A 16478-nucleotide genomic window follows, 5' to 3' on the forward strand; every position below is an offset into this window, starting at 1 on the left:
GCCATCATGTGTCTGACCTTTCGAACTACACGAGCACTGATACACCACCAGACCAAACCTGATACAGAAATAATAAAATCAATTATTCAAAATAAAACAAAGATGTATGCATGGTGATATTCATTGGTAATTCTCATTTTTATGTGTCTCTGTGCTGATAAACCGACACTAAGTTCTCCCTCCTATTAATATGGTGTAAACATGCTGCTAAACATTATTTTAATGATTCTAACTTCTTTAAAATATTTAATCATATTTACTATTATTATCATCATCATAGTTGTTTTAAGTATCAATAGTATGATCTATAATATTTGTCATCTTTTACTGTATTCATTTTGAAGTCTAAAATTTAAATACTAGGCCTACTACTACTACTACTACTACTACCGCCAACAATATAATAACTGATTACCACTTCACCTAAGTGCTAAGCTACTCCACTATCGCATGTACATACAATTACATAATATACTAAAAATCCAAACATTTAAAATAAAATAAAGGCTGTGTCCAGAGTGGATGGTTCATTTTATTTCAGACATTCATTTTCTGTAAAATAACTAAGGCAATGCCAGGCATCAAGTCCAAAACCAACCGTGGAGCATTTTAACAGAATACAACTGGCATTCAGAGTCAGCTTTTACAGAGCAGGTCCTAAATAGGCATGGAAAAACTTATCAGACAAAAGAAGACAAAATTAAACAAAGATCTGAAGGGAGTCTCATCAGCTAACATGTGTTAGTCAGAGGCAACTGTATTGGACAGCAGTGTTGTTTTCTTTTCCAAAATGCTCATTAAAAATGCATTCAGAAAAGAAATGTGTGGTCAGAGAGCTCTGCGGCAGCTATAGATTCTATTATCATATTTGCTTACATTTTCAATGTATAGAGTAATGATTTTGCAAAGTATTGTGATAAATTTAGTCTCAAACATCTGGATTTCAGATGGGCCACTGACTTCAGCTATAGGTATTCATATTCCTCCTGGTTACTCCATCAAAATCAATGGAGGCAATATGAAATTAATATACATCACTAGTGTGATGTGTTTAACAATTTCCATATAAGAAAATGCACTAATATTGGGACGTTGAGGGCACATTGGCTTGTTTTTATAGTGTTATTTTACCGGCAAGTCAATGAAGAGCAATAATAAAATTTGATGTTAACTGACATGTACAATGCATGGATTGATGGCAAATGTACTGCTTCGCGATCTTATCACACACTAAAGCTCCTGACAGGTGAAGCTGCTATTTGACGTTGCTCAACGTGAGGAGCAGCAGTGAAGGGTTCATGCATTCGTTTGGCACAATAGCTCAGACGAATAGCCTGAACAGTCACCGATGCATTTTACATGAAATCAATCCCACAGCTGAAATTTCAGATGCATTGGAATGCAAATAAAAATAGAAAATCTTAGTTTTAAAATATGTAATGTCCATAAGCTTCCTATAGTTATCAGATGAATAGGTTATATAGTCAAATATGAAATATTTAGCTTAGATTGCCTTAAAATATTTGAAGTTAAAACTGTCCCAGACAGTATGAAAATGTCACAGTTCATAGCCTGGAGAGTGACTGCAACAACTGCAATTTCTCCAACATGGAGTATAAACAGGGCAAATACATCTGGAATCAACAGCTGGCAGGCTTCTCTGCCGGTTATTTATCATTTAATACTGCAATGAAAATTCTTTTACAGTTGCCAATGACAGTCATCACCTTGTGGCGCATATGAATGGTGCAGGTGATCTCTCTGCTTGACAGTTCAAATGCTCCACAATGAAAAACAAGTGTGTATGAAGCTGTTTAAATGTTTGTGACCATTTCAAGTGTTTTGTTTTAAATCAAAATCTAAGGAATGGAGCTGATAATAAAATGAGACGTCATTCAAGAATACATACAGAAAGTCCTTATGTTCACCTTTCAGCAGAACATGTGCAAAATACATCAAACTCTACTTTTCATCTCTTAAAAAAAAATAAACAGAGTTAAACAGCATTGGCCAGGTTGGATCCTACATTGATTATGTATTCATTCTCAGCCCTGCAGCCAACACTTCCCAACGTCAACAATAAAGTCATTCATAGTAATAAGACCTTTAGTAATAGTGGTAGTAAGTAATACTGTTGAGGGTTAACTAGTGCATCTCCTGTCCGTCTGCGCCATGCTGATCCCACTCCTAACAGTAGAGGGCACCAGAGTGATCACACCAGCTTGAAGACGCGTCATACAGACTGGAGAAGCAGTGTCACTGGCTGGTCTCACAAATCAGAAGGCTTGGATTCCCGAAAGCTTCTTAGTCAAAAGTTTGTCTTTGTTCACAGGCATATAAAGTTAACAAAGAACATCAAACCACTAGGAAGCTTTGGAGAAATCAAGCCCTGATCTTATTTATATATCAACACTCCTCTGGTTTAATATAGATGCCGTAGAGAGCAACATTTATATACATTACAGACTAACAGATTGGGCTGTTTCCTCGTACACAAACATATCAGAGGGTATTTGGTTGCTGACAGCCACAGAACGGCTTTGGAGCTAGTATAAATGACATTAGTGCAAATGCAACCCGAAAAGGAAAATAAAAAAGAAAGAAAAATGGCAGAAAAACATTGGTAGCAAGGTTGGAGCATATTGGGGACAAACAAATAAATGCTAGGTAACAGTGGCAGCGTGCAAGCTCTACATATTAGCGTGCATCAGAACCCGGCATTCTCAAGTCTTTCAATTAAACACTCAGACTTTTCAGCACACACACACACACTTCTCCCTTCCTACCCCATTTACTAAGCACAGGAGCCCACGCAAGCTAGCCAGTGTGTGGGGGAAAAAAAAAAAAAAAAACGTTCGATTTGCTGGTAGTAACATTTCATAGAGTGAAGTGACTGAGCAGCAGGAGGATAATGTGGTCTTAGAAAACACAGGGTGCTTTGTGATGTCATTGGTTTATAAAAAAGGAGCTGGATGGAGCCAGGTGATTGGCTCCTGCCATTGAAGAGTCTCAACAGTTGCTGGATCAATGGCAAACTTGGGATGAACTGGTTCAGTGTGAGTGGTTGAATGTGTTTGCGAATCAGCTGAGTTTGGGAAGATGAGTGCAGACGAGTACCATGAATGAAGTAAAGCTAACGACAACAAAGTTTGGGCTCCTTGCCGGCTCTGTAGACTAATTTACACTCCACATTCTCACAATGCTGAAGGTTCAAATACAAACTGTGGCTTCTGTTGCATGTTATCTCCCTCTTTTATCTATCCATCCCTTGTTTTGTCCATCTGCACTGTGCGCTGTCCAATAAAGCAGTAATGTAAAAATTATCTTAAAAATAACATCTCTTAACAGTAATACAAAAGTTTGGCGATGAGGAGTAGAACTGTTTTTGCTAGGACCAGCCAAACAAGTTTGATTCAAATATTAAAGTGGTATAATAGAGAAAGCTTGACACATGAAATGAATTTGGGTTACTCCATGTGAACCATTGATTTGTTCACACTGCATCACTAGACCACACCATGTATCCTCTGCTTAGCACCAGGCTTCAGGTCATGTGATGGCCTCAAACAACATTCAGTCTCTGTTAAAGCTGTAGTTGATTTATTAATACACATAGCTACTGTCAGCCAACAGTAAAAACCGAAGGAGAAATCTGTAGACTTGATGAAACGTAAAGACTTTGTCACTGTTTGAAATGCAAACATCAGTTATCGCTAGTCTATCAAGGCTCTCTAAACCTCTGACCCATTCCTCATGGCACATACAGGATTACAGAGAAAACCCAAATACTATGAAATGTACAGCAATGAGAGTGAAGCTGCACAAACAAAGGCAGGATGGGAGCAACCATCGCATGAAATGTCTGGGACTGAAATGAGAAGGAAATAAGCATGATTTTAGAAATGTCACTATAGGTCTGATATCAATGTAAAAATCTAGGAAACAAACATGAGTGATGTGATACTTCAGTTTCATTCTGGATTTCACATTGCCTGGAAGTACCATTTATTTTTGAGATGAGATTACTGCTTTCCCCTTTTTGTGTTGATTTTGAATCCTCTCCCCAAAAAAGAAAAAACGCCCATCCTAATGAAATCATTGCTGGCATGAAAGTTTAACTCATCATGGAAACATGTTCCATGAAAATTGCCTAAAAAAATGGCATTGAGTGATGAATATCTGCTTTGAGATTGTTTTGGATTAGGATATGGAAGGTTTTGGAGTTGAATTTCTGATATGATGGGATAGCCAACCGCTGGACAAGTAGAATATAGGCAGAATACTGGCAGATGTAGTATTTAGATTGTGTGTTTATACGTGCATGCATGTATGTTGTTTGTTTTACGATGGGGCTCAGAGGCTGCATGGAGGAGGAGACTGTTCGTCAGAGGAGGAAGTGGGCTGGTCAGGCTGTGATGATGGACCAGTGGATGACTCCTGGCTGTCTAGTAGGAAACCTGGGTTTAGCTTAGGGGCGGGCTCAGGTTCAGCAGGGGTCATCTCTGCCTGGCCCAGTGGCTGTGAAGATGAGTGGTGAGAGCTGGAAGGGGTGGAAGAGTGGGAGAGAGATGCAGGAGAGGGGGGCATGTCCAATGTGTCAGAGGAAGAGGAGGAAGACGACGAGGGATGATCTGTGGGTGACTGGTTCTTAGATCCCATCACAAGTGGGGAAGGAGAAGAAGAAGAAGGAGAGGAAGATGATGATGGAGTCTTGACCAGGTGCTGTGGAGCCGAAGGCTCACCGGAGGAGGAGGTTTCTCCAGCTGACATGGAAGGTCCATTATCTCCCTCCTGCTCTCCTGTTCCCTCCTCCTTACCATCATCTGGAAGTGCACCATTTCTCTGGTTCTTATTAGCTGTGGCTTCTTCCTGCCCTGCAGGGTTCTGATTGGCCGCAGGCGTATCTTGGTTCGAGACAGTGGTGGTTGGTGATTGGCTCTTGAGTTGAGAGTGACAGAGGGGGCACGTCTCCTGGACATAAAGCCATTTCTTCAGACAGCCAGCGTGGAAGAAATGACTGCATGGAGTGATCACAGCACTGTTCATGTCCTGGAAGGAATGAGCACAACGCACAACGCACAACACACACACACACACACACACACACACGTTTGTTTGACATTTCATTTATTTCAAGACCACTTTGATCTATGGAAACATGTATCAAATCAAATTTCACATTAGCCTTGCTTTAACTTGAGGCCTGAAATTAATTCTTGGCCATGTACTCTCTTTAGATAAACACAAACACACAAAACCAGTGCATACCTGGTAGCAGATAGCACAGATGTCGTTGTACTGTTCCAGCTGTGTGTTGCTAGCCGTGGGGAGGCTTTTGATCTTGTTTACAGCATCTCTCCTGAGCAGGAAGCTCTGCCAGCCCAGCTGGGCTCTGAGCCAGACATTATAGTACGAATGGACCAGGATGATGGTGCTGCCCATCACACTCCACTCCCCGAATACTGTCTCTGACACACCGTAGCACACCACACACACGGCAACCTGGCAGGGGAGGAAATCAGCGACAGTGAGGTAGAGATACCTCAATGCTATAGATGCAATACTGTATATCAACAATGCCACTGCCTTTGTCACATGCTACCTTCTGGTTTGTGCTCCGTCACAATACTGTATACTGTGTGTGTAAGTGTGACACTAACCACAAACTCCAGCAATCTGTAGGTTCCGTTGACACAGTAGATAACTTCATCCATGTTCTCTACTGGAGCCTTACGAAACTCCTCCACCATGAAGAGAACGTAGATCAGCAGAGTGCCAAGGACCTGGGTATGACGGAGGAGAGTGTCTTAGCCTTTTGATGTAATTCAATTCAATAATTAATCACAAAGCATACGTGCTTAAGGATCATCAGGCACAGTAGATAAAAACAGGAGACCTTTTCTTTATAGGTACTGTATGTTTATGTTCTCTGTGTGTGTGTGAGCTGTCTACTTGTGTGTTACCTGTAGTGAGGTGAGGATGGAGGAGGAGATAATGATGAGAAGCCAGAAGTCCATGTGGAAGAACTGACAGATCATATAGGCCATGTAGGCTGGAAAGATCAGCAGGAACAGACACAGAGACACCGCTCTGAAGTGCTTCCACAAACTCCTGAAGGACAGACAGAGGTGGGAGCAAAAGAGAAGACGGTCAGCTTCATCTGTTCCAATATGGGCATTTTGCCTACACACATTCAGTCAGGGTACTTTTCTTGTTTTCCAAAGCATTGCCTGCCTTTTGAGGTAATCATAAACAAATAGGTCAACTAGTTTTGACCTTTAACTGTGTTCCCATGCCTAAACACAGAGTTGGTAGTTTTACTAAGTAGAAATCCATTTTTCATATGTGGCACTCCAGATGTGTTTGAGATTGTAAAAAAAAAAAAAAAAAAAAAAAAAAAAAAACAAACACAAAAAAAACAACTAAAATCAAATATATTTATTAATAAAAAATGTGTGGTAAATGTATCTTACTTGTCTCTGGATGCTCCCAGGGCCAGGACTATGGGGTCAGCTATCTCCAGCATGGACTGCAGGATGGAAGCAACAACAATGAAGAGGATAATGGAGAGGAGGAAGGCTCTGTGGATGACCTGAAGCTCGATGAGGCCAGTCTGGACAGCAAGGATCAGCAGGGTGATGCCTTCTGTCATCCCCCTGCACAGACAGACAGGAAACAAACATGCATAGTGTTTAAAAAGGTATAGCCACATACCAACAGACACCCTCAATGACCCCCCACCCCCCACACACACAGACATTTGCGCTGACTAACCTGTGCATGGTGTTGTCATTCATAAAGGCTCTGTAACCTTGCAGGTAGAACTTGCAGAGTGTGAGAACTCCCAGAGCAATGAAGGAGACTGTGAAAACCAGACCCAGCAGGGAGTACGGTGTACTACAACATTCTGCAATACTGAGGACAGGGAGGGAGGAGAGAGCATGGGAGACGAGGAGAAAAAAGGAGTAAAGGATGGTTACAAGACAAGGCAAATAAACACAAAAAAACAACAACAACAACAACAGAAAAGCTATTTTCTATTGCAAGTAACTCCACCACAACCTGCTATTAGCTGTTTTAAATGTTTTGATGGAAGAGCATCATGATGTGACAGGCAATATATGTTGTCATTTATTTCTGCTCACAAGTACAAACCACTGTCCCACTTGTAGGCTACTTTGTTGAGCAGGAAAGAGGGAATACGTTCCTTTGGGTTGCGTGGAGTTCTTGTGGGATGGTAAGATTATTACATTATGCCATCTGGCTCAGTACCAGATTGGAAAATTTAATTACCAGCATAAAATATGATTATTTGCTCAACAAATTCAGAAAATCATAGTCCTGTTTTAGCAAATTGGATTAGACCAGGAGACTTATAATATACTGATCTGGCTCGTATAACTTTAAAAAGATTCAGTGCAGAAGCCTACATATCATTACCAATGGTACAGGTACGCCTAAGGTAGTGCTGCCACGAGCTTTAGCGCCATCACTCTATCCATAGAATACAATGGCTCTAGCCATAGGATGCCGATGTCAGTTGGTCAGTCAGTCCATTCAACAGTTTGTCCCAAGACAAGATATCTCCACAATTACTGGTCAGTTTACAGAAAATTTGCTATGAATATTCATGGTCACTTTTGTCTAGTGACACCATCCGGTAAAAATTTAATTTTGATCAACCCTTTGACCCATGATAAAGTATCTCAAAAACGAATAGCTTGCTTTCCATGAATCTTGCAATATGACTTTTACTACTACTATTGTACTGTATTTTTTTGTATTTTGTCTTACATGATTATGTGTACTTTCATAAATATTTAATGAATTATACCAATGTTTTCTATATCCCAGTTTAGTGCCACATACTATATTTTGTATATAGTACATGATATTTATACCTGCATTTTGTATAGGACTAATGCCACACAAAATATATGAGGCAATAACAAAACAAAAACACACTAGAGAGTCTGTGATGTATAGTCTATGATGTTCCACGCAGTCTGACCAGTGCTATGGTCTTACCTGGTAAGAAAGAGGAAAAGGAGCCTCTCCCTTGAGGTAGGCTGGTCTCTGGTGCTGAAGTAGGAGTAGATCTGCAAAGCAAACAGCAGTAGCCAGAAACACATGAAGAGAACCGGAAGGACCAGCTGGTTCCATAGGGACATACCCAAAGCTAGCAGCCCGTACACTTCCACCACCTGGGGGACAGAGAGAGACAGAAGAGGAGCGATGGATGTAATTGGGACAAAGACAGAATAACATTAATATTACAAGTGAGGAAAATCTCTCAGGACTACTATAGCTGAAATCCTGTAATGAAAACTGAAAAAGCTTGCAACATTAGGCCACATAACTAGTTTATTACCTGAGCCAGCTCCCTGTAGGCAGTCTTGGCCAGGTTGTATGGTACCAACAAGTTAGAAGCCAGGAAGTAAATGACCTCCAGGCCTGTGAAGATCATGGAGAACTTATTGATGAAGACGATGGTCTCCAGTGGGACCAGACACAGTCTGGCCACCAGAGGGAGGAGGTGAGCAGAGAAAAGCCAAATCCTTTTGGTCTGCATCACACAGGAACATAGCGTACACACCACCAGCTGACCTGAAAGAAGATGAAGCTGTAAGAAGATGTACATACACACATACACGGACATAGATGTGCACACTGTTGCAAATGTGATTTTGGAACAGCTTTTGCTGATGCACTGATTGTAAATTTCTGTCTAGTTAAGAGCTCAAATAAAATCACCTTCTGAAAATATTTCCCAAAAGTGGTCACAATATGTCAGCTACAAAAGCCAACATTCAAAAAGAATAATTTTGTGAGGACACTTTCATATTTAGTAGCTTTAATCTCCCGCTCAGTATATCTTTGTCACTGTAACCAGTTATTTCGCTTTCTCAGGCTTTCACTGTGCAGTGAAATCACACTCAGTATGGTCTATTTATAGCATAGGAGACTCCATATATACTCTCCAGTAAGATGAAACCAGGTCTTACGGACCCAGGAACATAGCAACTCGTAACATTTTCCATTTCAACATGGCCCAGCTTTCACAGTTCTAGGGATAGTAGTTGGTGATCAGTAAGATTTATGCCAGGTGATATGACCTTAAAAGGACAGTTCACCCCAAAATAAAAAATACATACAATACATACTTACTTAGTGCTATTTATCCATCTAGATTATTTTTGTGTGAGTTGCTGAGTTTTGAAGATATCAGCTGTAGAGATGTCTGCATTTTTTTAATATAATGGGACTATATGGCACTCGGCTTGTCGTGCTCAAAGCGCCAAAAAATACATTTGAACAACTCTTTCCAGAAATCATGACCAGGTTACTCAAGATAATTTTTTGTGAGCAGTTTCATGGAGGAACTATTTTCTTTCTACCAATAGTTCCTACATGAAACTGCTCACAACAAGGCAATTGAGAGACATTGCTGTTGAGTTTTTCAAGTGTATTTTTTTGGCGCCGAGTGCCATATAGTCCCATTATATTAAAAAAATGCAGACATCTCTACGGTGGATATCTCCAAAACAATCTAGATGGATAAATAGCACTACAGGTAAGAGGAAAAATGTTTTTTTGATTTTGGGATGAACTGTCCCTTTAAGGGAAGCTTTTTAATACAACCAAGCAATTTTTTTTTTATAAAATACTCTATTAAACCACTAAAGATGCTGATCTTTTTCTACTGCCCCCTCCAAAGAAAGATTGAGGCACAGACAAGTTATAGAGCTGCAACTCTGGTAAGAGTTCAGTGATTTCCTTAAGGAGGATGGATTCGCGCTGTCACAAAGACTTGAGTTGAAATAAAATTCACTCACTAGAAAAGTATGGAAAAAGAATTACATAGATCTTCACTTGCAGTGCTGCAATATAGACCTTCCAGATGCATGGGCAACCATGAAGAAGAGTTGAAAAGAGAGATCAAATTGAAATAGAGGAAGAGTATCCAGTGAGCTCAGAAAGGAGCTGCTGAACTGCTTCCACCTGCCTATGTTTGGGTTTGTCATGTACTGTACAAATGTGTCTTCATGCATTCATGTGTGATATTATACCTATGAGTGCAGTGGTGAATCTGTTCATGGAGAGAGGTTCTAGGTAGACAGGTCCTTCATGGCCAGACTCCAGTTCACTGCGGACATAATCCCTGACAAAGAGAGGTCAAAATGCTCAAGTTACAGGGAAATCTATTGTGACTTCATATATACCACAACACAAAGATTTCCAGCCCTTCATCTGAACTAGCACAAGGAAAACCCACACTAGCTATTGATATGTTTTGTGGGTAAATGCCTTGAAAAAGAAACAGTACATTATACCATACAGTGAATGCTCACTAAAGACTACGGTGCCCTTGCAAATCTAACAATGATAACAAGCCATTATAAGTGACAATGTGGCATTCATTAATGTTGTATATCTGACAGAATACAATCACCCATACTTGAAATGTCACTGTTACAAGTATACATCAGATTCAGAAATAATATGGGTACCGGGTGCCATAACAAATATTCTTTATCATTCAAAGCATTCACCAGAGTAACAGAACATGGGAGCTGCATCTCATCATGTCTACTAGAGTGTGTGTGTGTGTGTGTGTGTGTGTGTGTGTGTGTGTGTGTGTGTACCTTGACACTTGGTGACCAGCAAACAGCAACAGGGCCGTAAGGACATACAGGTAGAGTTTAACCAGGTGCTGACGAGGCAGAGTCAGGAGGACCAAGCTCAGGATGTAACCTGCGAGGTAGTCACACACACACACACACACATACACACAACAGTATGAGACAATCAACAAAAACAGCATTAAGTAAAAAGTGACAATACATGCATTATAAATGCATCTCTATTGCTTGCTGTTTGCAGACCATACTGTGCTTTCACAAAAGTGATTTTATGTGTGTGTGCGCGACAGATGTTTCTTATGTAATTGCAGGGAGCTATTTTTGACAGTCAATCAAACAGTCAGTGCCGCCAATAGGCTTATCGTACAACAGTCTACAACCTAAAACAGAGTCCAAAAAACTCCAGTTACTTTGGTTTCACTGCCTCTGTCCCCTTTCATTCTGTCTGTCCACCTACAGCACTCATCAGCACATACCAAGCCTAGTGGCTCATTAACCAACTGCAGCCAAGTCTGACAGCACACATGCACAAACACAGACATATTAAAACACACAAAAAAACTCAACACTGGGCTTGTCTGTGATCTGAGCTAACCATTTTCTTTTAGCTCAAATTACAGTCTGACCATCAGATCACTGTTACTGTCTTTCAGTGCTTCTGTGTCACTGGAAATGCACCTGACTGGCTCCCTATGCTGCAGAGACCTTGTTTTATGTCTTCATGATTGGCTCTGTGGCAATCTGACTCAAGGATCTTTTCCAAGTAGTATGTTCTGGGATGGTAGCCCACCTCTAAAGGAGGTTGTTGTCCTTTTGTAAATGAATAACACCTGTTAAAAAGGTGTCATTACTTGGATCACATGATTAACAGCAGCTGAGAAAAACACAATACAATACACCTGTAAACATATTCGCTAATCAACATTTAAGTGGAAATGACATATCACAAAACTGGCAAGCATCCATTTGAAGTTCAATCCAGGGACACAGCTAGAATGAGTGTTTTTAAAGCCACATTTTGTCGCACTGGGGGAATGTTATCACTTCACTGCCTTTACCACTGACGTTATGTTTTGGCTAGCTTGTCTGTCTGACTGTCAGCACAATATGTCAACAATGTCAATCAGTTATGGATTTCTGTGAAGTTTGGTGGATGAATGCACTTTGAGACAAGGAGGAATTGTGGTGGTGAACCATAAGTGGGATTGCTACTATTACAAGACTTGTGTATTCTAGCTTAACTGTACTGCTAAGAGATACAGTTACAGACTTGATTCCAGTCATTATTTTAGAAATCAATTTCACTTGCTCCGGTGTAGGTAGGTGAGAAGCCAGTGAGGGATCATGTCCTTGTCACTGCACTAGTAATTCTTACTACTACGGAACTTGCATTGTTTTCTCCTTGTGAAGCTTTTCACTGGCAGGTAAAATAAAAGTGCATGGGGAATTGGTCAACCCATTATGGAAGAAAAGTTGGATAACAGTTCAATGTTGAGGAAGGTTGGCAATCCTTTTAGTTTGTTATTTTTCAGTTTTCTTGCTCCAACTAATTATTTTATTTCTGTTTGACAGAGCTACCTACATACTTGACAATGGTCTCACATTAACTCTGACTGGCACAGCTGACTCACACTGCCACTGCTGGGGCAAGAACCGCACAGCTGGAGGAGGAAAACTGGTTTCAGGCAGAATCCGTCTTTGTTCTTTTACCCTTGAGTAAATCTGATAGTTTTGGTCAAACTCCACTTGTCGTCATGCCAAACAATCCCTCCCGACTGTCCTGAAATCACTACGAAGCATAGCCTCATGGCTTACTGCCTACCGCCATTGTGAGAGCATTTTGAAACTGACAGAGTTGGGTACAGAGGGCTGACATTGCTGAATGGAAAAAAGGAGAATAGAATCATGCTAATCCAACCAAGTGAGGTAAAATCCTACTGATAAAGCCAGCAGAACAGGGACCACTTTAGCTAGGCAAACAGTCCAAACAAATGCCTACTGCAGGTCATGATAACCTAACTGATAACACTAACATACCAACAGCTACAGCCTTTATACATGTGTCACATTATCAATAGTGTAAAATGCTATGTAGTGCAGAGTGCTCAATGCATACAATGTGTTTGTTTTACACTAATCCTTTAAGAAGTGTTAACACGGGGGGGAATGTATTCGTACTGGAACAGGCTGTGTGTGCGTGTGTGTGTGAGTGAGTGAGTGAGAGAGACCAACACTGACCTACGTAGTGCAGGTAGAGTGCCAGGTATTTGTACTGGAACAGGGGGTTGTTGGAGAGGCTGGAGCGCTGGATCTTCTGGAAGAAGGAGCTGACATCCCAGCGGTACAGGACATCCAGCAGCATGATGCTGGGAACACGCAGACCCACATTGAGCACCGCCTCTACACGGTCCTTCACTGCCATTGCCTCAGTTTAACCTCTGATCGGCAGGCAGAATTGATCACTAAGACAAGATGTTAACAGTGGGTGCACTGCAGAGAAAGAGAGACAATGCACAAAAAGAAGATGACAATTTAATAGGATGCAGGGGAGATACAAAGGATGAGAGCAAGAAATGAGGAAAAAGATGAAAGCCAACCAGCAGCAAAGGAGGAGGAATGAGGTGGTGGTGGGTAGGAAGTTAGAGAGACAGATTAAGGAAGTGTAAAAGGAAGCAGGAGAGATAAACACTCAAAAATAAATAAATAAAATTCACAATCAAAAAATGGGTTTTTCCATTCATAGGCTACAGTGATAACTGCATGTAAAAACACACCAACTGCTAACTATTCTATGACCCAAAATTATTCTTTTCTTAATAGTACAATTTTTACTGGGGCTGGCAGTATAGGCAAACTACCCAGCAACAGCCAACGTTTTACTGCATTTGGCAGGTGGGTGGTGTTAAATTCCCATCCTTATAACAAGTACTATGCATAACATTTAATGACCCTATTCATTTTTAAAACTGAAGCTAAACAAATGTGTAATTGTATAAACAAACAATAGTATAAGAAGAAACATAAGTACTGATATGCTGTTAATGACATTCAGAAATATGTTTCAAGAAGTGATGGAGACAGTTACACCCTGAAGGTAGTGTGGATAAAACTACACATGACTGGGGAACACTCAGTATTTTTTCATGTAAACCGCTCAAACCAATCCACTCATGTCAGATATGAGGTTTTCCAAACACTGCTTATTTTGGACTAGGTATTCGTCAACATCAGGCTAGACAAATTAGGCATACTTACTTGGTGCTGAAACCCAACTTGTGATTTCAAGTATGCGTTGAAATGATTACTTGCAACAAATTCACAAAGTGGTGCCTTGCTGCTTCCCCAGTGTTTTTGTGTGTTTGTGCAGGGTGGATCATTCAGGTAGGGCAGTCAACAAAACCAAATACTACTGCCAGATACAACTCATGTTTGTCTTCCTCCCCTCACTTATGAGTGTCATGTTCCTCTCTGCTATTCATTCAGGAATGGAAACACAATCCTCGGAAACCAGCTAGTCTGGAATAAAATGTAACTGAAGAGATTCCACAGGAATACCACAAGACTATTCCAGTTGCAAAAGTGAGATTATATACAGTACAGTACATTACACAAAGGCTTGTTAGCACAAGAAGTGTCTATGTGAAGAACTGCTTCATCCAGTCAAGTCTATCAGTCAATAATCAATCTGGACTTGACTACATGCAAATTAATCCAGGCCTTTCCATTTGCTTCCACACACCAACCAACTGCACAGGGCTTAACATGAGCAGTGCACAAGCTATTGTGAAAATAAAAAACTATGTAGTAACACTTTCAGGTGCTTTAATGCAGGTGCGACTCAACGTCAGGCCAGACAAATTAGGCATGTTTGCAAAATGTGCTTGCTCAGTTTTTCACACACTGTCCTGTTTATATTTACAGCATACATTTAGTAGTATATTTATTTTCTTTTGTACAACACTGTCTTGTGGTAGGCCATGTGGGTTAAAAATTTCTATCACAGTATGTGAGATTTTCTATCACAATATTAATATACAAGTAAATGTTTTGTAAATTTAATTAGGAAAACATTTATTTACAAAACAGATGGGGATATCTATGAATCAAATAAAAAAAAAAATCTGTACTGAGGTACATCAATCACCTCAAAAGACCACTGAAAATAGTTTAATCTCAGAGGGATTGATTCAAACTTTATGTAAAGCAAACACACCTAATAGAATCACTGTGTGCCAATCTAACTTAACCCTTAAAGTGATGAAAAACCTCTCATGGTGATCGACAGTTACTCCCCAGGCAATCTGGGTATGTTTCTGTCAGGTTAAGTGATCCTGCTGCAATCAATCATTGCTAACATTGCTTGTTGTAAATTCACAGTGTAATACCACAAACAGAAACCTGTGGGCCTGCTAACAGTGAAGTAACTCTGACTCCAAACAAAAGAGCTCCTGCAGTCTTTTCGGAAATTTGTTTACAAACCTGCACTTTAGGTACTGCAAACGGCCATTTCACGAGTTAGTCATATTTGAAGCGTATTTTATGTTAGATCTCATTAGGGATAAAAATAAAATAAAATAAAAAACAGATTGAAACTATTCTTGGTTGCCCAACACGCGTTGTTTCACAGCAGAATAAAGGTTGTTCAGTCCACCTCAAGCTTCTGATGTGGCACTTAAAAGACAAGTTTCCAGTCACTTTATAATGCCCGAGACTACTTCAAAGTTGGCAAATAGCAGAGTTTCCATCCTTTAATATCCCTGCAGCCCGGGACAGGACCTTGATAACTTACATAACTCTGAATTCACCATGACTATCACTGGCCAGAGAGAGATCACTTCGCAGAATCCGAGCTTATATAACTCGGCCGTCTACCACTGTATTTTTATCTGTCGTAAGCCATTAACAGCTACAGTGCATGGTGTGGTTGGACTTAGTCTAAATGGGTGTATTTATACCATTACTCGCTAAACTGAAACACCGGCATTACAAACGGTATGGGTGAGTGAGTGCTGCATCGATTGTCGTACGCCATGAACTCTAGTAACCCCTCTCTATGTCTCGGCGGAAGAAAAAAATATCTCTTAGCTACAAAAGACTGCAACACTTTGCTAACTAGACTGGTTTGTATGTTGGAGTATAATAAAAGACAGGCAAACCAAATAAACGGCTTCGGTTTCTCCGGGCGTGATGTGTTAAGTTGGTAATATAGTTATAACGGTGTACGTGCTGTGTAGAGATGATGAGCTGCATCGAGCAGGTAGCAGGCACAGAGCCAACAATTCAAGCTAACGTAGCTAGTCAGCTAGCATCGCTGTCAGTTAACGTTAGCTACTAGCAATAACCAAGCTCACTTCAACACAACGGGAAATAAAAACATACCCGACGCGTTAGCTTGGTTCTAACGCTACCACTGTAGACACCAATGTCCACACACATTCAAATAAAAGCAGATAGCGTTAGCATAAACCATTTGAAGGTTAGCACAAACTGCTTCCCCCTAGCCACTAAGTCCAACTGTAGCCTAACGTTAGCTAGCAAGCAGACTGGTAGACTTCCTGAGCTAGTTAGCTATGGTGCCCAGCCAAGACTAATAAGAAAAAAAGAGAACTTACATTTCAAGCACGATGTTCGCAATATGTACAACGGTTTCGGGATGCTTTTCGGGTCGAATATCGACCATTTTAACTCGGCACCGCCCGAGTTAACGGTCCTCTTGATGGAAGCGACTCACACTCAAAGGATGCGGCCGATCCGCTCATCTCACCCAGCAGCCATTAGGCCTACCCCAAAGTACCGAGGAGGACGTACTGTGCATGCGCAGAATAGTCTGTCCCA

At 40.7% G+C, this 16478-nt stretch overlaps 1 protein-coding gene across 1 annotated transcript; it reads right to left on the minus strand.

The window, feature by feature from the left end:
* Positions 1-512: 512 nt before the first annotated feature.
* LOC122888394 (RING finger protein 145-like) lies at positions 513-16450 on the minus strand. Its single transcript, XM_044222803.1, has 12 exons — positions 16256-16450; positions 12882-13133; positions 10647-10755; positions 10071-10162; positions 8372-8607; positions 8029-8204; positions 6775-6915; positions 6474-6656; positions 5964-6111; positions 5661-5783; positions 5269-5502; positions 513-5049 (listed from the first exon to the last, which is right to left on the minus strand). The coding sequence occupies exons 2-12, from the start codon at positions 13063-13065 to the stop codon at positions 4354-4356; spliced, it is 2322 nt and encodes a 773-aa protein (XP_044078738.1). The 5' UTR covers positions 13066-13133; positions 16256-16450; the 3' UTR covers positions 513-4353.
* Positions 16451-16478: the final 28 nt, after the last annotated feature.

Source organism: Siniperca chuatsi, linkage group LG14 (assembly GCF_020085105.1).
Source record: "Siniperca chuatsi isolate FFG_IHB_CAS linkage group LG14, ASM2008510v1, whole genome shotgun sequence".
NCBI lineage: Eukaryota > Metazoa > Chordata > Actinopteri > Centrarchiformes > Sinipercidae > Siniperca > Siniperca chuatsi.